Source organism: Melopsittacus undulatus, chromosome 1 (assembly GCF_012275295.1).
Source record: "Melopsittacus undulatus isolate bMelUnd1 chromosome 1, bMelUnd1.mat.Z, whole genome shotgun sequence".
Classification (NCBI taxonomy): domain Eukaryota; kingdom Metazoa; phylum Chordata; class Aves; order Psittaciformes; family Psittaculidae; genus Melopsittacus; species Melopsittacus undulatus.
The window spans coordinates 20,427,804-20,452,938 of record NC_047527.1 but is presented as its reverse complement, the minus strand read 5'-3'; the positions used below and the strand labels follow the sequence as shown (position 1 = coordinate 20,452,938).

The following is a 25,135-nucleotide window of genomic DNA, read 5'->3' as shown; positions in this document are numbered from 1 at the left end:
CTGGGAATATTTCTCCTTGTGCAAACTCTTGAGATTGGTGATATTTTAAAAATTTTCTTGTGGACTTTGTTTTGTAAATTAAAACTTCCATAACATGAATTTAGCCTTTTTTACATCTTTAATTATTCTTCTTGTGTTCTTAATGCATGAGTTAAAGATCTTGAGTGTCCGGTTCAAAGCACGGTTTCTCAGCTTTTGACTGTTTATCTCATATTTCTCAATAGCTTATTGTGGTGCCTTGTGTTTAAGAAGCACGAGCCAGATCCACTTGTGGCTCATTTTCACAGTAGTCACTGTGCATTAAGAACATAATTCCTTTCTGAGCATTCATCTTATAAAATGAAAAAATAGAAAGAAGTTCTGAGGACTTTTCAATTGCAGGAAAAGATGACTAAATCATGTCCTAATGAAAAAGTTAAGACTTTATGACAACCTAATTAAAAGTCTAAAACTAGAAATGCACTGATAAAAATATCTTCACAGAAATTTTAGGTGCTGAAAAGAATGTAAAAGATGAGTGTATTTAATAAAAATAATACAAATTGAAATAAAAGAGAAAGTATATAAAATATTGCAAGCAAGGCGCAATTGTGAAAAGGGCTATTGCTCTCTATAGTGTGGAGAAAAGAAAGGAGGGAAACATTATTTGCATAATAAACCTCATCATTAGCATCTGGTATTTTGCTGCATCACCTTGTACTTTGGTTTGCAGCATCATTCCAGTTAAATTGCAGCATTCCTGGTGCTAAGTCAACATGTCTAGAAATTAAAAATATTTGGAAATGTGCAAATATTCTTCTCATGTATTATTTCCATATTTTTCATATTGAATGTTCTAAAAAACGTCAGACATGCTGAGGTTGTACTTCACACTAGATGTAGTGGAGTGTGCCAACTCCCTCTCCCAAGCAGCACAAGGGAGTATCATTCTCAAGAGGGAATGCCACACAACCAAGTGCCATCATGACGTGCAGTGGGAGAGCTCAGCTCCGTAAATCACTGTGGTGGTCAGTGCAGGGGGTAGGTGCAACAACTGCATCTAATGAAACAAGATTGTACCCTTCTACTGATGGAAAAAATCTGGATCAGTGCACCTATCAAATCTTTCTATCCTTAGAGGTCCATCAGATACCTAAAATATCCAACTCAAGATGCTCATATTTTATATAATCTAGATGAGGTCTTTTTGTATAAATTTTCAATCAGTTTACACCTTTCTTTATATATGTCAAAACTGATTAGCACAACTGAAGACAGATTGAAGCTCATTTGTATGGGAAGTGAGAGTGGTAAGAAGTGAATGGTGAATTAGAAAACTGTATGGTTTCTTTCCAAATATTCACAACTTGACAAAAATTTGCTTTGGTTAAAACAAAGGCATAGATGGCAGCCTTTTACCTTATTAAAAAATATATAAAAAATAATAATTTAGAGACTGTAATGCTTATTTATCTAACCAATCAAGGAGACAAGCAGCCTGACATTCAGCATTTTGTCTATTCATCTGCATCTCTTACTAGATCCCAAACAAAAAGTACTCATTTATCAACCTATTTTCTTAGCTTTGTAGAGCGTAGAGATGAAAATGACATTAAAAAACTGTGAAAAATGAATGTTAGAATAAATTTAACGGATGTATCTATTTTAATTTCTGAGTTGAAATAATAACCATTGCTAGCCAAACTCTTGAAATTGTTTGGGAGTCAATTAAGTCTTTTCACCTGATCTCTGCATATCCCATCTGCGTATATTCAATCTAAGAGTTGCACATAACTGCTAATAAAATTAAGCAGCCATTTGAATTCAATGCTGACATGCTGTAATAACTAAACCTATAGAAGGATGTCATTGGAAGTCTGAAACTGCTTACATGCTCATTCTGTCACTTCTAGTATAAACATAAAAAAGTAGCCTGTCTTGCTTTTTAGAATAGTGCTTTTGTTTGTTTTTTTTTTTTTTTAAGGTTACCATATGGCAAAAAATCTTTATTCAAACAGTTATTTGGTCATGTTTTTCAATTCAAGTGTTATTATAGAAGCACTTTGAGAGTTCTCCCATGTGGGTTAGCTATTTTCTAGACACTCAGTTCTGAAAAATTCGCAAGGCTTAGGAAAGCTTTTGTTTTGCTAGGGAATGTTGGTATGATAAATGATTTTTGTGACTGAGCAAACTACAGTTTTTAGGTTCAAAACTGAATTGGGAGTTCTGAGAAAGAACTCTGACCGAGAAGGTCCTTGTCTTGTGAAACTGTGATAAAGCTAGCATCTAAATCATTCTGAGCTTCTTGGTATTCTTCAGTATTTAGGCTGGTCATTATAAGTCCTGACAAAATCCCAGGTTTGAGATTATTGTCTGCCTACTTTTTATCTTATTTTAGATATCTCCACTATTTGACCTAAATGGTTGTCCAATGGTTTGTTGCTTTGGGTTTGTTTTTTTTTTTTTTTTTCCTAGCACTGGTTATCCTTAAATTCAAAGGTAGTTTTACTAAGGTCATTGAATTTTTTTTTGTGTGTGTTAGTTAAGAAGACACTTCTGGACTCATCCAAGGAAAAGGAAGCATAGATGGCATCAGTATATATTTTATTGCTAAATGTGTATTTTCAGAGAGAAAAAGAAAGAATCATATTTTTTTTAGGAAGAAATCCTTTGTAGGAAGAATTTATTTCCACAAATTGGAAACAGAATCTTTCTTTTTTTGAAATTTCTTATTTAGTACTTAGTACACATGGTGCTTCAAAGATGACAGTTTCTGTTCTAACATGCATATCTGTGGTGTCATTAGATCATTATTTATTGATGTATTACTTGAACCCTAGAACTCCATCAATTGCAAAAAATCAAAGCCGCCTTTTAAAGAACAGCCACAGATAAGAAGGCTGCAGGATGCCTAGAGATAACATTTTTCATGTTTACATTTCAAATGCCAGATGCCCATCAGTCTCATTTAAACCTCATTTATTAAAAAAAAAAAGAAGAATTAACTCATAGGCTGCTATCACTTTATATCTATTTACTTTTAATTTATATGATTGAAAATTTATTCCATATCTATCTTGTTCTCCTATATAACTGGCTATTTCTGTGTCCATAAAAGTGGTTATATCTGTGCCTGATGGCTGTGAGGAACTTTGCACTTAACAGGGTCAGCAAAATAAGCAGATTCTTAACAGCCCAAAGCAAAATGGAGTTTATGGTATAGAATCTGTACTTTTCTAAGCAGTTAGGCCAGAAATACCTGTTTCAGAATAGAGGTTCCATAACTAGCAAGAGAGTTTTTATTGAATAAGTTAATCTTCCTAAAATAAAATAAAAATTTAAATCAAATCTCAGATTTAGAAAGGTAAATAAACCCCTGTTTTGGCTTAACAATACATTGTTGAAAATACTTTGCTAATTTAGAGTAATCATACATGATTGCTGGCTCACTTTTATTTTTGGGGTTTTTTAATTTATTTATAAGTTTGCAAAAGCTTTATACCAAATTATTTTAAACTTCCTTTTTCAATTACAGAAATACAAAGATATTGCATATAGAGTGCTAACTTTGAAAACTTGAAGAAATAATTGTGGGTTTTACTCCAATTCTTAAATATCAGAAAGCAGAATATTTGGCACACCACATAGATAATAGTTTTTGTGTAGTATGTTCTGTTTCATTGTTAAAATGCTTACTAATTTTATCCACCACAGGCCTTATTAAAGAACTAATTAATTTTTTTCTTTTTTGCTGTGTTAATGATAGTATATTTGCTTAGGTCAAGTTGTCCCAAATATTAGGTGTCTTATAATGTTACATAATATTTCTGATTTTTGTTTTTGGTTTATGCTAGAAGTTACATGGGAGGACCAGCAGAAAAAGGTGAATGGTACAATAACTGATGACAAACCATTGCCGAAAAAGAAACACCATTCTGAGCCAGGTTTGTCAGGGTTTGGAAAACCACATGAAAGCATGAGACTATAAAAACACATTTCATGCTTTTGTAATGCGTGTGTGCTTGATGTACCTTATTTTTTCACTTTGGTGTGAAATTTTTAGTATGTAGATACCATCTAGATTACATACTTTTGTTCTAGAATAGTCAAAATAGATCTGCTTCTGTAAACAGTTGTGTTAGAGTGCACAGGTGTTAGAAGTGTTCTGGCACAGTATTAGACTTAGCTTGCTCTTTAGTGTAATTTTGTTCTGATTTATCTATGTGTGCAAGCCTCAGGAGTCCAAGTATGAATTATGCTGATTCTGACTTAGTTGATCAAACCAAAGTATCTACTGCATGTATAGTGGGAAAGTTAACTTCTAAAGTCTTGAATCTGAAACCTTCTTGCACCATCACACATGGCAGAAATAATGATTCAATGCAATTTTTTATACAAGCTGCATTTTATACCTCCATCGGCTGAAGTTCTCAAAATTAAGAGAACTCTTCTTTCTTCTATCCTGTACATGAACAGACTTCTTCTGAAACTATAACTATCAGAAACCTTTGTATGCTCCAAATGTGAAGTACAATTATTCTTCTTCATCTTTGTTCCTACAAATACAACGCAATAAAATTAAACCTGGTCATAATCATGATGATTATGATAATATAACTGTTCTCTCCTCTGAATCAGACAATAAAAAGTCCTAGTCACATTGGTAGATCCACTTGCAAAAGGCACTGTAATATTATGGTGATAAACACATTGTAAAGAGTGGAGGGGAAAGGGAGGGGAAGGGAAAGGAAAGAAAGGGAAAGGAAATGAGAAAAAAGATACCTTTACATTGCAGACTTCATCCTGTATTTAAAGGATCTACTTGAGTGATGGGAATTTTTCAGTTCAAGAATACTTAGGTTCAGTTTTGGGCTGCAAATCTCTCTCTAATGGGCATATTAATTGTCTCACTTTGACAACCGCACTTATCCCAGTCACATAAGTTAAAGTTTACAAGATTGGCCAACTGTGCCACTTCCTAAATTAATGCTGTATTCTCAGTTTTGGCTCACCTACATAGGATCACAGAATCATAAAACTGTTTGAGTTGGAAGGGAACATAAAGATCATCCAGTTCCAACTCACCTGCCACAGACAGGGGTACCTTCCACTAGACCAGATTGCTCGAAGCCCTGTCCAGCCCAGCCTCGAACACTTCCAGGAATGGGGCATCCACAACTTCTCTGGACAACCTGTGCTAGTGTCTCACTACCATCACAGTGAAGAATTTCTTCCTATTGTCTAATCTAAACCTACCCACTTCCAGTATAAAGCCATTCACCCTTGTCCTATCACTACATGGCCCTGTAAAAAGTCCCTCTCCAGATTTCCTGTAGGCCCCCTTTAGGTACTGGAAGGCTGCTGTAAGCTCTCTTCTGAGTCTTCTCCAGGCTGAGCAAGCCCAACTCTCTCAGCCTGTCTTCACAGGACAGGTGCTCCAGCCCTTTGATCATCTTTGTGATCCTCCTCTGGACCCATTCAGCAAGGCCGTGTCCCTCTTGTGTCAGGGGCTCAGAGCTGAACACAGTACTGCAGGCGCGGTCTCACATGCTGATCATTTCTGAATTTTCTATTGAAACCCAACTATTTTGCAGCTGGAAGTTCAAGGAGGAACTGAAGAAGAGCAGCAAAATCTGGATTGACTGTAACACAGGAATTAGGGAACCTAATTGCAAAATTCCAGACCTGCAGTTGCATTTCCTTTTCCCTATTTAGTGCTTCAGAGGAATTTACAGGAAAAGCAAGCACTGCTCGTAAGAGTCAGGATCAGCATGTAGCATGTCTTTTGCAGCTGAGTGTTTTTGTTACTGCATGACAGATTCAAAATACAAATGTCTACAGATCTGCACTGTTATCTTTCCAGGGTGAGTTCTGCTGAATAATGCCTATGCCCAGACTCTTACGTAGCAGACACATTATTTCTCTCACAGCTGAGGTGAGCTTAGAACTGTGTTCTTGGCAGATGGCAAATTCGTAGTCAGAATAGAGCCACCTTCCACATTTTTTAGAAACAGGAGCCATATTTTGATAGATGGCTGCTTTAGGGGCATTCTGTTTTTTGGAACATGAATGAAAATTTCTAAGACAAAAAAAAAAAAAACAACAAACAAAACAACCAAAACCCAAACCCCAGATAGAAGAATAAAAATCAGAAACAAATGCAGATGTTAAAGTTGTCCCTTTAGAAGTGTTTTATATGGTAAAAAAATATTTATCTGGCTTTTCTCCATTTTCCCCACTGAAACAGTACCACTGAGCTCCAGTGCTGCAGGAAGTACACAAAATTGATTTGGAAAACCACAGTTGGTGATTGCCAAGATCTAGAATAGATACAAAATTGTGTAAAAATTATGTTCTGCACTCTACAGTCGTAGGTCTTTCTATGAGGTCTGATACCTGATGAGAGCATAAATTCTGCTCTGATTTACATTATCATCCATATGTTCACATGGGAGTGGTACGTGGGGTAGAAACATCTGAAGTGGTTGTGAACATTCCACGGTGGGCACCAAATACGACATACCTATATTCCTAGGATGCTTTTCCAGGCTGTTTCTGTCTGGTTTGTCAAAACGCCCTCGGTACTAATGTGGTAGAAGTGGAGGAGTATCAGTATTACAAACCAAGGCAGCTTCCGTAGGTCTCGTGCTGCATGGCACACTACTGTCCCCTACAGACGTTCCTCTATCATTACAGACACTGGGCACATTCCCAGGGCATAGCAGTCAGGACAGCTGGAAGGGGGTGCCATAACCCTGTATATTGAGCTATATTGTCCATGATCTACCACAGGCGTAGCCACGGCGAATCTACGGAAGGAAGCTTCAAATTCCTTGAAGGTTTTCAATATGGGGTTTGCCCTCTGCACAGGACTGTGCTTTCTTTCTTCTGAGAATGCTTTAAATCTTTAAATGTTGCACAGAAAACAACGAGGTGAAACTAATACAGTTTAGTTCCTGGTTGCAACTGGCAGTCTGCAGAGAGAAGCAAGCAGGAATACAGGCACCTCATGTTGCTATTGCCCTGTTTGATTGCCTTTCCAAACAAGGATTTTTTTTTGCTATAGCCTGTTACAGGAGCTTGTCCTGTTTTTACGTTCACTTTGTCTGTTAAGAAGTTAACCTAACAGTCACATGGAAATAACCATGGCAGAATTACAGTTAAGAAAATCTGTGAGAAAAAAATAGATACTGATTACACAAATACCTTGAGTGAAGAACTGAGCTGTGAGCAAGTTGTAGATATAAACATAAATATATAATAAAATTAATTCCAAATAACAGAAAAAAATAATAGCAATACTGAATCTTGTGAAGTGTTAATATTCAAGAAATATGCATGACTGGAAAAGAGATTAGCAGATTTGTTGGAGGATAATTTAAGGACATTAAATAAAGTAGTAAAATGGTTCTTATGTTTCAGGCTTTTCAATAGAAGATGCTGATAAGGTTGTGTTCCTGAATATCAGAAATCAACATGTTTCTTAGCAGTGCCTGTAATCTTTAAGTTCTGAGGAAATTTGCAAAATTATTGTTCTGTATCTTACAAAGAGTCAATTGTATTAATGCAAAGATTTGGAAGGATTGGAAGAGTAAAGTTGCAGAATCATAGGTAAGCATGGCATCAAAATTCAAGCCATGTTTTGAATGTGTGTGCCCTTTCAGTGTCAGCACTCTGTCAGAGACTACTCCATTCTCAAGACACCACCACATCAAAGAGCATGTGGAGTAGTTATTTATTCCTATCTGATATTATTAAGCATTTCTATTTTCAGCACCCCTGCCTCTTGAGCTCTAATAGCTGGCATATAAAAGAAAGTGAATAACATTCTCATCCTCTAATCACATTTTCTTGGCCAGTGAATTAAAAAAAATGCAAAAGAAAAAAAGCAGCACAGCATGCAAACATTTCCACATGGTTTTGCGTTTGCATATACGAAGCCTTATGAGAAGAAGTTGGAAAGAAGTGGGCTACGGGTGCACAATGTGTTCTGTACTGACAGAGATAAGATTAGGCAAGATACTTGCTTTCTTAAAAAGCAATGTTTAGTATCATCACCAGACTCTGTTGAACGCATCAGCGTTGCTTAAAGGGAAAAAACACATAGTTTAGGATATCAAGGCAGTGATACTTAATTCTATCAATTCTTTGATACAGGTAATGCAAAAGCTATCTTCATGCAACAGCAAAGGAAACACTATTGGTTTTTACTTGTTCTTTCTGCATGGAGACATCAGATTTGATGGTTATTATCTGGAAACCATCCTGTAATAGTTTTGTTATTGTTGCCGGTTGGAAAGAGTGCAGTATCATCAAATATCTAACCTTTGCCGCAGACACTTTTAATTTGTCAGCAACAGTTGAAGAACAGAACAATGGGAAAGGGCTGACATATTTTACAATGATTGACCAAAAAGAGACACAATAGTTGAAATGGATTTATACATCTCAGAGTGTAGTGAAGTAAATATGGAGTGTCCTTGTAATTATTATTATTTCTTTAATACAATACTAAAGTTTTAAAGGACAATGGTAGGTTAAAGCATATCAGAAAATACAAAGGCAATGGGTGATTACAAATGGTAAGTCTTTATATATACCTAAATTGGCTTTCAATTTGAAGGCTTGTTTTATCCATGGAATGTATATGTCTCTCTCTCTCCTGGGTAGTATTCCTTGACTGTACATAGACAAAGCCTTTCAGGAATAATTTTAATGTGAATATAATTTTGTGTGTTATCTATTGCCATGGAATCAGCTGAAGTAGCAAAATATATATAAAAAAAAAACAATTAAAAACAGAGTTGCGGTTATTTTAAAGAAGTTTGTAACCAGAATTGAAAGTGCAATTGTTTGAAAATTATAAAAAGAAGTATATTAAAAAATATATATAAAATTATATAAAAGAATTTCATATAAATAACCTCATGAGCATGGGATAAATGAAATTTACAGTTTTAAAGAAGTCAGTTAGCATAAAATTACCGGCTTGTGAAATGGAGAGGAGCAGAGTGGAGTCACGGAGTAGTTCATGTTTGTTGAAGATGAAAACTTACTGGGCAGTAGGACAGTTTTCAAAAGAAATGGATTGGGAAAGGGAAGAATAAAAAGTCCATGGCCTTGACATAACTTTCAGTGTGCTGTGGAAGGTCTGGGGAGGAAGGTACAGAACAATATTTCAAGACCATGCTGTGGAATCTTGAAGTGGGTAAAATTTACAAAAAAGAGACATGTTGAATCCATGAGGATTTTTTAACTTGTGACAAGTGAGAAGTGAAGTAGATTGAATATATGGCATGAATAATTGTTTTCTTGAAAACAAATGAGTATTTGCATGCTTTCCAGGGACTCATCTTAAGATTAATAAATAGTATTAATAAAACAGATGGTCCCCTCATGTATTAACATATTTTAAAATTGGCTTTCATTTTTTCCCTATACCACTTTGAAAGACAATATGCCTAGTCTGGGCTAAAGTAACAAAGAATTGGGTCCAGAGAGAAAAGGAGACTCTCTGGTTGGCGCTTGCACAATGTGAATAGGGCAGTCAAATATTGCATTTCAGTGCTGTAGCCAAATTACATTAATTCAGGGTATTACCATAATTTACAGTGGATGAACCATAGTGAAGTGGCTTGAAAATGTCTAAACCTTTATTTATATATATCCTTCTACTGCATTTTTGTGTTTTGGAAACCATTCCTGCAATCTTAAGTATGTGATCTTGACAATCTAATTCTGTAGGCGGTGCAAGTTCTTGACATTAGGATGAGAACAGTTTTAGAATGGAGAGTTGTCTGATTTAAGATATCTCATCTATACTTTATTGACAGTAGAGGATGTAGTTGTATTCAGGATGTTAGGTATCTTTCCTGAAGTAATATTTATGTTTGACTACCTAAATCATCTTCTAAGTGAGATTTATTATCTTTTCAGGATTTATGGTATTTCAGATCCCAAACATAACTGTATGGCATTAATATTTTGAAATGTTACTATGTTGCATTTTTTCCCCTTATAAAATTATAATGTGAACTTTATTCAGAGAAACAAAGCCACAAAACCTCTCTCTCTGAATTCCTTGTTTAGTTTATCTTGAGACTTATGAAAATGTAATGCTGTCTACATTGTTTCATTTGATTTATAGAGTTCATGCTGCTGAGATTATTTAAATTTCTTCTTGTATGTTTTTTTCTACCTTCTCTGTTATCCTTATCTTTCAGTATGAATAAGTTGCATTTTCTTTATTCTTTCTGCCTTTGCCTAGCATATATTCTATAGAGAGTATATTATATATAACGTGTTATGTAATTGCAGTATCATATGTTTTGCTTCTGTCTTCCCTGTATTTTCTTTGTTCTACTTAGTCTTCCGCTTATACTTTTGAGGAAAAAATGTCAGCATCTGTCCAGTATAGAGCTGCAATTTTGTGTGCATGGATTTACAGTTCAGGATAAAGAACTCACCTTTAATTTTGGAAATTTCTGAGACCATGTATACAGTGAAAGATCTTTGCTTTTAAGGAGAGGAGAAAACTGAATTTGAGAAAAGCCTTGAGGAAAGTAGGAGTAATTAATTTACATCTATTTATCCTATGTTGCTTCTAGAATTTCAGATGGGCAGGTTTGCATTTTTATAAAAAATTAAGTTCCTAAATACTTCTCTCTAATAAGTCACATTACTTACATTGAGAAGTTCTGCATCAAAGCATGATAAAATGGATGGTACTTTTTTGTTTTGTTCAGGCTTGGGGTAAAATATCTGATTTTCATTTACTTCTTAAGCTTGTTCATTGAGAGTCCCATATGTTTCTGAATCTCTGTATAATAAACTTATGCATACTACTCTCATATATCACGATGAAAAATTAAATTAAATACATGCTAGTTCTACCACCAAGCAATAACTATGCAAATGAAAACTGCTTATTGACATGATGGAATTTTATTTAGTGATTTTTTTTTTCTCAGATTTGAATGTGTCTGTATCAACAAAGATCTATTTTGGAGGATTACAAGCTACATAGCCAGAAAATTTTCAAACTGTGGTTTCGGATCTATGGCATGACTTCTGAATCAGGAAGAGATTGATTCACATAAGTGCTACTGTGGCTATATTAATCAGTGTGTTAGTACTTTCTTCTTATCATTATTAAATGAAAGAAATTGGTGCATTACCATGCTGATACTTCTACTAATTTGTTAATATTTGCAATAATTAATGTAAAAATATTAAGCCATTTATCTCAAGAGTTATCAGTTGGATATATATTATTGTTTATTTTACTCTCTGACTGCTATCATAATTACAGTGTTCAAGGCCAGGTTGGACAAAGCCTTGGGTGGCATGGTTTAGTGTGGGGTGTCCCTGCCCATGGCAGAGGGGTTGGAACTGGATGATCTTAAGGTCCTTTCCAACCCTAACTATTCTGTGATTCTATGATTATTCCACTAATATATTTAATCAGTAAAAATGTAAAACTGAAAAATATTTGCAACTTAAAAATTCTTTTTGTTTGCCATTTTGATGTGTAATTTCTTATTTTTTTTTATAAATACTTTCTATGAGGAGTTTTAGAAATTTTTTTAAGTATTGGTACATGTGACTGATATTCAGCCAAATACTAGTCATTTGATTCTAAAATGTTCAAATGGAGCTTCCCAGTTTTTCTGTTGTGCCCATGCTGAGCACCACTGACACTATTAGAATGCTTTCCATTACCATACCAGGCATATTCCTAATTTGGAAATATGGCGATTCCAACATCCTTTGAAAATTTCTTGAGAAGGATTTATCTTAATGCAATACATGTCTCAAAGCTATGCATAATATGCTATGGATATTAGAAATAATAAATAAGGATGAGGGGGTTGTGATAATGACTTTCTAATAACTGGTTTTGACATAGGAGTGTTCACTTCAGGGGCATAGATAAGGAAAACATTTTCAGAAAATTTTAAGTACTGTAGCTGGGTTTTGATGGCATGATGATTTATTTATGTAACAGTTCTATCAGTTATAGATATACTGTATGAATTCAAGCTGAATACACCAGGGAGAAGTAGCTCTCTGTATATTCTTATTTGTATTTCATCCTATGGATTCGTTGTACTTGCCCCTCTAAAAAGACATTTATACATCATAATTTTTATTTAACGTGTGCATACTTAACATCTGTTGTCAGAACTGGCAGCAGCTATGCTTTCATATTACATATTTCATACATAGCACTTAGATGTGTGTGTTCTGTAATAAAATTTAATTGCCTAAAACTGCATTCTAAATATGTATGTTACAAGCTGCTTGTGTTTACAACAAAGTTTTGGTACAGTTTTGGCATTTGATAGTAGGTGAATATTCTAATCTGCCAGTTATAGAATAAAATTGTTTAACTACAGAACACAGGAGTTATCAGATGTAGTTTAGTGTTGACTTTCATTTAGTTGGCTTATATTGTTTATTCTCATTTTTGATTTTTAATGGTGTCTTCATATTGACTGTAAGATGTGGATAAAATTATAGGATATTTTTGTGGTGTATGAACTTTTCTAGAATTCTTAATCTAACATCTGCAGTATTAATGAATCATGAACAAGTTCAAATTAGATCAGGGCTTAAAATTATGTTTTTATTTTTTATTTCTGATGTTTTTTTGAAAAATGCATTCATTCTGTTAGTGGTGGTAGCTTCACAGTTCTCTGTAATTATTACTGCTTTTCAAGATGAATTCTTCCTATTCTACAAATAGATATTCAGTACAGAGAATGACACTGTCTCTCAGATGTTCTCCATGTCTGAAATGGCAGTGTGTTTTTGAACATGAGGTAATAAAGTAAGTAATGAGATAGTTGCTTCAGCATTTAACTTGCATGCATTTGCAGTAACCTACACTTCTGTGAGATGAGGATGACATTTGGTTCTGAAAAAGTATCTGCTGAATTGACCATGAGAGTTAATAGCTATATATTTGCTTTTCTCACATTCTGTATTTTGGTCTTAATAACATTGCCATTGGAGGAGCATTACAATAATGCAGTCCTTTCCAGAGTGTGTTATGTGGATTCTGAAATTCCTGAGCTTGTATATACTTTTGAAAAACAAAAAAAGAGACAACCCAAAGCAAATTGTTTTCCATTTTGAATATGTTTTGTTTAGCATAAATTACAATAATTTAAGAATTCAAAAGTCTATTAATAAGAGTTCTCACTGATGACATTAAAGTGAATGTTCAATACTTGAAAGAGAAAAAGAATTCTTGTGTTCAAGTAGATGACATTCCAAAAAGTTGAATAGTCATGAACAAAAGTGTTTATGCTAGTTAACATACCTTTTACTGTCCAGCTTTTTCTGCAGCTTCATTTGCAAGGACTTTGACTTTGCTGTCAGTTATAACTTTTATTGTTTCCTCAGCTCCTAAACTAACCCTGTCTTTACTGTTCTTTTTCACCAACAGTAATTTAACCACTTCTTCCTCAGCTTTCTTTTTTCCTTCTGGTGTCTGTGTTATTTTTTTCCCCATTTACTAACTCTGCTCTGCAGACTTCTCTCTAAACCAACTTTTGGCCCTTTCCCTCAGTGTCAGTTTTAATCTTCTGAATACATCCTCTCACGCCCATCTCCTTTGTCTATGTCTGTACATTACACGATGTGATCACAGAAGAAGCGGAATCATCGAGGAGAAGAAACTCAGGTCTGTCTCTTCTACTGCTTTTCTCTGTGTTATTTTTTTCATTTTACCTTTCCTATAGATTTTATCACAGCTCACCTCACATACTTTTCACTCTCTTCCCCCTCAGAATATTTAAATACTAGCAAACTGTAAGAACTGAAATTTAATATGCATATGTAAATTTTGCTACCTATAAACTATGTACTCTACCACAACTGTTAAAAGGCAACAGATTACATGTGTTATACCGTAAGACTTTAACATGATTCAATTTCTATCATGTAAGTTCAGATTTCCCATCTCCATGATCTGCAAAGTAGCCTTTAGGCTTCCAAGTAGCACCTGAAAACAATCTATGATTTATTTCATCTTTGCATTTTAAAACTGGTACAAAAATTATGGACACTCTTATTCAACTAGTTATTTTTCATTCTGGGGAGGGTATAATTTGAGAACTGAATGATTTTAGTAAGTTAAATCTCATGCTCTGGAATTTCAAGCTTAGCTTCACTGAATGAAACTAGTTTGATTAGAAGTAGAGTTGTTAGTGATCAAAAGTTATTCTCTCATGCCAGAAATTGTAAAACAGGTTAGGATAACAAGAGAGAGCAAGAAATCAAAACATTGAAGGAGCTTTAACTTAGCTGTATTGATCATAGCTTTTCTTTCATATTGTGCATAACTTCTGGTTTCATTTTACATATGGAATATTAATCTGCCATTTTATTGCATTTCCAGTATACATTATATTACTGGCAGAGAACTATGTCTAGCTAGCCATCCTAGCTCTGAAAATGCAGTAGTTGTTTCAGTAGTTGTTCATACTTGACTGCTTTTTCAGTTGTGGCATGTCAGAACAGCAACAAAATTCCCCATATTTAAGTTAATGAAATTCACCTATAGAATTTAAATTTTACAATTATTGTGTCAAAGCTCTAACTAATTTCCCTTGCCTCTGCTATTTTCCAACTAATCCCAACAAATTAGAGAAGCCACTTGGGTGTCACTTAGCTTCTAAAATCTGAAGCAGTTTTGGGGGGCGCAAATTTGGGTGGTATTTGGACAAACATCCTTGTCTTTTCTCTACTGTGGCTGGCTCCTTCAGAACTCTTGTCCTAATCAAAGATCATCTTTATGAATTTTGCAAATGTTACTTGCTACGATTTTCATACTAAACAAATCTCAATCTAGAAACCAAATTACAGGAGGAAAAAAAGTTGAGTATGGATAGAAAAGTGGTAGTGTGATCTGAATTCCATCTTTCGTAAATCACCACTGTTAGAATTTAGTTTATGCTGTAGAAAGACAAAGTTTGTTTGAAGCTTACTTACTTTGTGCTCACAATCCTTTTCAAGTTCCTGTCCTGTGATTCTGAGTCTCTTTTATTAGAAAAATAAAATTATTGGATTGGATGACCCATTTCCTATATGTTCATAGTGAAAGAAAAGGAAAGTTTTGAACCTTTTTCTTCAAGAATCTTCCTCTAAGTTATAGATTGAATCGACATATTGAATCAAAATATTCAATCAGCCCATCTCATTCTTGGAGTTGGAAGAAATCAGCCCTTAAAATGATATCTAGTGTCTCAGAAAAACATGTTTTTATCACCTGTGTTGCTTGAATATACATAAGAAGGCAGTGCCTGTGTATTATTAGCTTTTTATGGACTTTCCAGGTCAGATGGACTTTTGCAAAACACTGTTTAGCTCACCAACAATGTGAAATAAATGTATTAAGGACTGATAAATTTTACTGTGTAGCATAGGAATGCAAAAGCATGATCAGCAGTGCAGTTGCAGAAGATATTTTTACTACCCTTAAACTCGTGAGCAGTTAGTTTATTTTGTGCATAGGAACATATTTTCACATGTATATTTGAAATGTGTACTCTTCCATGTTTTACCTCAATGACAGCTTACACATTCCAGTACAAGGTTCTTTGAGCAGCTGCTTAAAACTAGGGATGACATTTGAAAGGCATGCCTCTGGAAGGGGATGTTTTTCTATTGTTTTAGAATTTGCTTTAAGAAGTGTGGAACTAGGATTATCCATTTACAAGTTCCTTCAGTAAATGGTTTTCACAGTATTTACCATACTACCAAGCATTCATGTGAATTGAAGAATTCACTATTGATTTTAGGTGATTTTAGACCAAGAGGTGTTGTGAAAGCTAAATAGCTGAATATGTTAATATTGTATGTTAATATTGCATGGAAAGAAAAATATTGCCATTTCCTCTATCTGGGTATTATAATCTCTGATTGCAAAAATGAGAAAATGTTATTCCCTGAAAAATATCTAGGCTATTTTTTCGATTGAAAAGTCTTATGAGAGTTCATGCAAAGCTTATGCTGTATATTTCAAGCAAAAAGCAATTTCACAAAGCTAACAAGTAAGAATATTTTTAGATTTTATTTTTTTTTAGCTGAAAGCAGTAGAGCTTGATAGCATGCTTAGTGACTAAACCCCCTTTTCCTTTGGTGAAGGAGGAGCTTTGCAATGCAGTTTTAATGGCTTGTTTCTAAAATCGTATTTCAGAAATAACTTAATATGTTTCTTAGTATTTGAGTATTGTGAAAGCTGTTAGGGAGACATATGCCTGTTCACTACCCTGTGTATTCAGTATGAGCAAGAGAAATAAACACCTACCTGCCAAAAAACCTTAGTGATGAAGCAGACATCTTTCTTTTCAATCAGTAACATATTTCAGACCAACCAGTAACCATTGTGGCAATAGTTACTTGAATTTGCAAATAATGCTTACTGTGGTCTTCAGATATGAGAGATGCAGAAAAAATACTTCAGCCTTACAGAATTAATCTAGGCCTAGATGTGAGATTACTCAAGTAGCTATGCCTCAAAATTAATCACCAAAACTATGGAAAGGCTGGTCCATGACAGTTCAAAGGCAGTCAGGCTAATTAATTTTAGATTTATTCCAGTATGAGGAAGGATGGAGTAGCAATGCTCAGTCAGTTCTGCTTTTTAAGGAGGCAGACAGAAGTTAGAAGCTGGAGTACTGGAGACATCTCCACTTCTAAAGAGCCATAAAAGGCAGGGAAATAGAGTTCTCAGTTCTTTTCTGCAACATCTGGAGCAAAACTCTCACATCAAGAGAATATAAAGGCTTGATAGAGGTTTTGCTAAGTTTGAGAATAAAATTAAAATGGACAGGGACTTTGAAATATGGGTTGGTTTGTTTGTTTATTTTTTCCTGGATTTTGTAGTTTTTGTGGAAAATTATGTCTTTGTAATAACATGATTGCCAAGGGTGAAGCCTACAAAAACTAAACCAACCCTTTTAAAGATGAATGACCAGATTGGAAGAGCTTGTAGCCCTGGACCATGGAGGGCCAAATGGTAGAGTTGTCTGGCCAATAAACTATTGGAGAAACCAAGGGCAGGAAATCTGTGTGGTTGAGTAATCAACTGCAGTAGAAGACAAAAAGCACACTTATTTGGATTTGTTCTTATCTTATGGTACCCTGAGAGGTTTTCCAAGCCTTCTGAAAGTGAATATACTGTGATATACTTTACCTTTATAAACAGAACATGACATCCTTCTATTTTTGAGTTATTATAGTGTTTAGTGACACACTTTCCTTTAAAGACCAGGATGGTGTTTTGTTTTGTTTCCATCTGTCTTATGTTAAAAAAAAATAAAAAATATGGATGGAATTTGTAACATTTTAGCACAAATATGATTAAATGACTTGTACATCTCTGAAAGATTCTGTGATATTTAGTTTGACAGGTGTGTTTAATATCTGATGTCTTAAACTGTGACTGAGACTTTTAGAGTCTAAATCTGCAATTAGTCAACAAAAAGCAAAAGGACAGGTAAATTCCAAATTAATTTTAAGTGTACTTAGCATACTAATAAATGTATAGTATTGGGTGCCTGGTAGGATTTTTGTCCTTAATTTAATTTTTGATTAGAATTCAAACCAGAAACCAAAGGCCTCAAAATCCAACCCCCAGAATAGCAATCTGTACTAAACCACATTAATAAAGGCTGGTCTTCAGTCTTCAGTATATTATATAATACAAATTCTATAATGAAAAATTAAATCATAATTTTGCAAAAGACAGGATAGCATAATGAATAGATTTTTAGTCTGTAAAGGTTTGTTAGTTTAATTTGTAATTGAGTCTTACACAAGGGTGCATATACCACTGTTGTTTTTGTATTCCTTGGTTAAATCTTTGACCATATTTCTGTTTACTGTTAATGAAGATGTCTTGCATTCTTAGAATGGCTAAGAATCTCTATGAATAGCTGTTTGCTTTTCTGGAAGTTTCTAGTTATCATAAGTGTTTGTGCCTATGTTTTAAAGTGGCTGTATCAGAATGTGAAATATCCTGTGGTTATACTGTGGAGTATACCAGTGGCAGGAACTCTTGAGGAGTTTGCATGCTTGGCAAACAGAATGTTAGAGAGCTTGACAATAAGACTGTGCTCAGGCTTTCATGAAGACAATGCAGAGTTTATAGCATGGCTGATCTGAATAGATTTTTCTGAGTACGGAAAGTAAGGGCCCACTGACCCCTCAGGTATTTTTCTTTAACATTTTAAAATACTATTGCATATCATTCATATAGGGAGGATGTACCAGAATCTTTCTGAGAAGTGAAATGGGGAGTTCTAGTTAATAGTCACCTTACTGCTTCTTTTTCTTCCTTTTAACGTGCAGATGCTCAGTATTTTTCAAAGGTCACCAAAGTCTATGCACACTCTTGTATGAGGCAGCAAAGACAAGCACTGCAGAGAACAGTGCAAAAAATAACTTTGTAAAAGGATCCAGACACCATAGAAAAGGTGGTCATATCCCTAAATAGTTACTTCGGTAAACACACAAAATAGAACTTCTGAGTTTGCTTCAGTAGACCTTTGTCCTTAACTAGCTGTGCTGATCTGTCAGTAGTGATGAAGACCTGAGCTGACCCTGTCTATTTATGAACCCGTGATTCTAGAGCTTCTTTGACTTTCTAGCTTAAATCACCATCTTAATAATTTTTTTACTAAGCAGTGCCACGTATTCTGCAAATAATCCAAAGTAACATTGTTAACATGGTTTAAGCATTTTGATAAAAATTTATTTAATTGGTGAGAAATGCCCCCTGGGTTTCAGTCTTTGTTTAGTGTGTCAAGTTTGAAGCCAAGATGAAAAAAAACCCACAAAACCATCAAGCAATTCTCAAATAGGAAACAGAAATGCAAAGGCATGTCCCCCCACTAGGGAGCTGGCTAACTGAAATTGTCTTCATTCTAGCATTCCCTTTTAAGGACAGTGTATTGACACTTCAGTCTCATTGAAACAGTGATATAAAACCACTTCAACAACCTTCTGGTTATGTTCTTGTTCCACATTTCTGTAGGTTTCTTTTCATTCAGACTGTGATGTGTACCACAGACTTCTTGGAAATACTTTGCTTGCTGCAAGAATAAGTTTTGTATTTGCCTCTCGTTGGACATAAAGACGTGTAGTAAGATTCAACAGCCATTTGTATCACACATCACCATGACATTTTGCTAGACCTGTAGCAGTTAGGCAGTTATATTTTTCACACTATAGATAGCAAGAATGACAATCTTTAGAGCTGGTTCCTTAGAGGTAGAGTTGAAATTCAGTGGCTCTGGAAATAGAAGGAAATGTAATCCTTTGAGAACAAGACCTTTAACTGACATGTTTTGGTGTTTTTAGCAAATACTTTTAGATTTTGCTTTTAGGATGTATTCTTATAAATAGCATTTCAAGAGAAATCTCAAGTAAGAAATTTGGCTAGCATTTTTCAAGGTACTTACCAAAATTAGGGTTCCTTGTATATATTTGATTTTTAAAATAGAATGTTATTTAATAATATTCACTACTTTGAAAAATCAGACTCAATTTTCAAGAAGCCCTTAAGCTAATTTATCCACTCTATAAATACAATTTATTTCATTTAATTGCTAGTTACATTGCTGATTTTAAAACCCTGTGAGGAAGGCTATTAAGCCCAGCACCTAACTCCCAGCTGTAACCTTGAGTCTCCGTCTTCTTCTCCCAAGAAAGGCAGTAATTTTTTATTAACTTCAACACTTCGCCACCAGTATCCTGTGTCTAGGGAGAAGTCTTCTATCCTGATCCTTCTGTGGAAATATTATTCTATTTGGACATATTTGGAGATTGTCATGTAGGTACTTGGGGTTCATGCTCCATGGGACTTCTTTCAGTGTGGTGGGTGAAGCCTGATGGGGTGCTTTGGCTGTGGCAACCTTCAGGTTCACAACAGAACAGCAGAGCTCATTGAGTTAAGGCATTTCCAAGAAAATATAGCTGATCAAGGCCATTTTAGATCAGTTTTTGTTATTGTTAGTCTGCTTTTGTATGAGCCTCTTGATTATAATTCTTTTTTTTTTTGTTCATTTTATCTTCCAGATACATGTTAGATTGGTAGATACCTATTCGATATATTAATACCTGTTAGAAAGACTGGATCATTACAAGACCATGGGAACATGGCTGTATCTACTATTTTACATGTCAATGGTCATTATAATAGCAATGTCAACTGTGATGGTGGAAGAAGGTTTTGGGAGAGGATCTTTCAGCATTTCAATTTCTCTTTCCCTATAGCTCATCTCTATATTTCATCATTATACTTCTATATATCTGTATTCTGAGTAAGCTGGAAACATGCAGTTATTCTTTGTAATGTATAGAAATGTCTCACTGATCAAAGCATCAATTTTTTTTCCTCCCAATTGTTTATTTCTGAAAAAACTTTACTTCTTAAATTGACATAATTACACCAGAGGCAACAGTATATGCTTTTCACTTCGTAAACCAAATTCAAGTGATGTAGAAAATTGCTGACTAATGTGATGATGTTGAAGAAATCATGTAAATAGAAATAGACAAACATTTTTAGGGATGACTTGTGACTGCCATTTTATATTTTTCAGTTTGAGACATTTTTAAGTCATCTCATAGTGATTTATTGGATTTTAGCATTTTTAAGACATTAAGGCTCTTTATAGCTTTTCGATTTGACCACCTAATAACTGGAGAGCCAAAAGCATTAATTACTTCAGCATCAGCATTCTGAACCTGCTGTGAATTTTTTTAGCCAAATAGCTGCTGTGGCCAATAGCTGCTGTGAAGATCTTTGCTGTTAAGAATTTAGCACTGTTTTATTTGGTCAATTGGAAATACCAGTATTGTTCAGTTCTGCTTTTTTCACCCAAGTGAGATCTTTCTCAATTTAATCTTCTATTCTTTTGAGTATGTCTTCAGACAGCCCTTCATGATACAACTGAAACCTGTTTGGAGAGTCAGACCACTGTGTTGACCATTCTTGTAAAAATCTAGAGGACTTATTTATTATAGAGATTTGTAATAAATTTCACAGCAATTCAATTACACTTTAAAAATTGAAGAATCTAACAGAATTTTAGGCTTCCTCATACTATGGTATTCTTTTCTCTAAGTCAATTTGGAAATATTTTTCTATATACTTTTTAAATATGGAGCTAGAACAAGTGAAAGTCTGACAGGTTTCAAGCTTTCCTTATTTTGAAAGGGTCTCTAAAGACTCGTGGTTGAAAGACATTCAAACATACAGATGAATGGACTTCTAGGCATTTTAAAAATGCATTATCCTGTATAGTATTAGGTTTATTTATTAAGATGATATTTCAGGCACAGTAAAGATTTCCCCATTCAAATGAAATAACTTAAAAATGTCATCATTCTGTCTGAGCTCAAACAACGTATTTTAATGGCTCTTACTTCCCTTTCATCTATTTTGCATTATGTTGAATCAGTGGTATTGATATCAAATTGCTTTCTGCTTTGTAAAGTAGTGATGCAGTAGATGACATTTTGTATTTGTAGCTTTGATACTGGTGACAGCAATTTAAAAAAGTAACAACTGAATGCTTGAAAAGCAAACACAATTATCTCTCTCTTTCTGCTACTTTCCTAGCAATATCCACAACCCACATAGACAATATAGGCCAGGCTACTAAAAGGCCAAAGCAAAAGAATACAAAAGGCTTTATTTATAAACTCTGTACAATATGTGGCAAAAAAGGTTGGGGAATGGTAGAGGTTTCAGGAACCCACTTGGCATCCACTGATAGGCTTATGACTTGCCATATCTGTTTCCCATTAATTTGCGCAACAATTCCACCAAGAATTGCCATCAGAACAACCTTGATTCCACACAGGATGGGGTGCCAAATCCTATCAAAGTGTGGAATGCTTTTCTTTCTTAAGCCTTTACCTTGCCCTGGTATGATTTCTCTTAAGTATGACTTCATCTTCTGCTTTGATAACCATCTACAAAATGGTATTTCCTTAATATAACAGCTCATTGTACTATAAAGTAGATTATAATTTCAGAACAACCCTCAACAACCAATAAATCTGCAAAAATATTTAATTCTAATAATGCATGCTATTTTTGGTTTGTAGCTTGGGGGTTGTTGCTCCATATTCATGGGATCATTTTAATTTAGTTCAATTTAATTTAATATAATTTTGACTTACAGTAAGAAAAAGAAACAGTCTATTTAAAAGATAATGTATTTCTAATTAAAGAAAATTTCATTTGACTTAAAATTCTTTCACATTAATTACCAAACTTGGATTTCAGAGTGCAGTATTTATGGGCTGCCAAACTGTTTGATAGGGATCCAGTGTATTTTCATTTCTTTGTGACAGAGGAATGCCCTGGGCCATTTACAACCTTTGATATGCATTCAGAATATTTGTTGGCATCAGTCAGCTGGATTTATGTATGTAAGCTGGGTTCTGAGTATTGCTCTTAGTGTCTTTTATTCATCATTTTTTTAATTCTTAAGACAAGATTCAGTAATATCATTAAACCTTTTAACCTGTAGAAGCTATGAGAATTGATTAAACCAATGGATTTAAAGTAATTACTGAAAACCATTCACTCAATTTTTATGCTTGAACCATTAGACTGCAATTTGTGTGTGCACTGCATAAAATATACAGCACAAGTGAGTTTTTTACTTTTATTTTTGTGTCATCCTATTCAAGGAAGCTGTAACATAACTATGTCTGACATCTGCCTTGCTCTCTTTTGTGTTGAGTGTATTAATGATTCTGGAAGTGCTTAAAATACCCATGGGTTCCCTCCAGTAAGTCTTCACTAAGAGTGCACAGATGTATACACTAGCGTGCAGTGAATATGCCTCTGGATGTAGAGCACCATACTTGATTGTTTGATTAAACTCATCAAATTAAATTAATTTGGTGGGTTTTAATCATTTTTCATTTTTAGTTTATGATTTATATTGCTTTTATTATTATTTTTGCATTCTCTCCCTCTCTCTTTTTGTTTTATGTATCGCTTTCGTTTGTTTATAGAAGAAAAGAAAGCAGATCCAGAGAATGGGGATACAGGTAGGGTAACATTAAAGATATTTTTATTTTTTTGCCCTTAAGTTCTTTGATGGATTACTTTTAAGCAAATGTGTACTGTAGAGTTGGATCACAATTTTGATTTGGGGGATTTCAAAAGAGACAATAGAAAATGGGAACTGAGAAAGGGCTTTCCCAAATGTATTTTCTTTGTTTTGTCAGGGCAGTCAGCTTAGGGTGAGAAATGGGAAGAGACAAGAAGCAGCTAAAGAAGCTTAAGACAGCTGTTCTGTCCTCCCCACTCCAGGCAGCATGCTCTTATCTGCACTCTGCCCTTTTACTCTCTATTACAGATTCCTGACTTCCAAAATCTCTGTGTTTCTATAGTCCACTCATCACTAGTTTTCCCCCGTGCTTGAGCTGCTGTGCCTCCCAAATTTTGTATCCCTCTTGTCCATGCCTATCCAAAACTAAATCTGCACAAATATTTTATTTACTCCACTCTACTTCCAAACCCCAGATTTTCCTTTTACTCTCTGTGTCCCAGAAGCCCTACTGTACAGCAAGATCCTTCTCCAAATACAACACCCTCACCAGCATCTATAAAAGCTAGAACAGTTCAATAATTCCCACTGGAGAAGGCAATGAAAGACAGAATGAAAGTCCCTTAAATTTTTTAGCATAAAACATGTAGTTTGTAGAATCTGGAGTCTTGTCTTCTGATATGCTCCTGCAGCTTCCAGGCTCCCTTTTTTTCTGTCTTGAGACATTTTCTTATCTTTTCTTACAGAATATCCTGTAGTTAAAGTTTTGCTTACACTTTTTTAACAACTGGTTACGTTTCCATAGACAAAACCAAAGGTTAAAGTCCAATTCATGCAGTCTAAGGCTTAACCTACTTCAGTCACTAGTGCTAAGCTCTGGCACAAATCAGTCCCTCACTGCCATCCTTGTGGATCTGAGGACAGGTTACAGGGTTGCTGTGCACATTACTTTGGAGCCTTCCTCTCACACTTGAGGACTGTAGTTGTGCTGCTTTCCTTCAGCACGCTCTCCTCTGAAAAATATGGTGAATGGCTCATATTGAAAAAGCAGTTAGTTATTTCTCAGGAAAGAATTGTCCTGTGCTAATGAAAACCCCCCTGAGCTAACCTTCTGGCCATGGGGGTTTTAATGTTAGAGAGTTGTTCAAAATAAGCAAAACACCCAAGATGTTGCCTACAGTGCAATGATCCCAGCTGTGTTTGGTGAGCAACACCAGATTTTGTTCTTCATCAGTCTTTCTTAATTTTTTGTGTTCCTATGGCTAAAGTTTGAATAACTCACTTTTGCCTGGCCAAAATTTGGTTACATACACTTTGATACATTGTGGCACTACATGGAAGTATATCATAAGTAGCTTTATTTTTCCTAGTGTCTCTATAGTCCTGAAAATGTGTTGTGCTGTGCTCTAAGGACTTCAATAATACAAGGGCTGAGACAACCTTGAGCTACCAGTACAAAAGCTTATGCTCCTACAGTGTCAGCACTATTGATAACTAATAGCTAGATTCAAGTTAGTTCCAATTTGCCAACACGCACTCCATAAGCATCTCCTGATTAGAGTCCTTAATACAGGACTGATGTTTAGCCTTGGTTATCAAAATCATGTTGGGAGCTGAAGCTTCCTAGTGCACCAGAACAGCTACTGGACTGTCTGGAAGTACCTTCTGCTCATGCTAAGCTCCCACATATAGGTTTCAGCTAAGCATAGATTTGACAGCAGAAGTGGGGATGATGATAGCCCTATATTTCCACCACTTAGTGCTGTATGCATGCTTGCTGGACCATCTGAATGGGAAGTGCCATGACACACTCAAGCTTTCTTATTCGCATCCAGATCATGGCTGCATCTGGCTTGTTACACCAAGATTAGCCTATGGCAGCCAGTAACCCTGCATGCTCTTTCTGCATGTCAGTTCCATGCATATTAGAACCAAAGCTGATCTTCTGCATAATAAACTTTGCACTGCCCCATTTTCGCATATTACTGAATTCACTCACTTGTTGAAGGCAGTTTCAAAAATACGAAGCAAGTTAGATCTTTACATAATTTAATAAGAATTGAAAT

The 25,135-nt window shown here is 34.9% G+C and overlaps 1 protein-coding gene across 21 annotated transcripts in view; it reads left to right on the top strand.

Moving 5' to 3' along the window:
* RIMS2 (regulating synaptic membrane exocytosis 2) overlaps positions 1 to 25,135 on the top strand; it is a 443,898-nt gene that overhangs the window by 334,958 nt on the left and 83,805 nt on the right. For 3 of the 21 annotated variants that reach the window (XM_034065917.1, XM_034065953.1, XM_034065800.1), the window contains one exon: positions 13,637 to 13,669. The exons of 16 other annotated variants lie outside the window; for them this stretch is intronic. In XM_034065917.1, the coding sequence (XP_033921808.1) occupies positions 13,637 to 13,669 (33 nt within the window). Of the gene's footprint in view, positions 1 to 3,833; positions 3,924 to 13,636; positions 13,670 to 23,031; positions 23,068 to 25,135 lie in introns of all 21 variants that reach the window. 2 more of the 21 variants (XM_034065763.1, XM_034065724.1) reach the window with 2 other exon arrangements.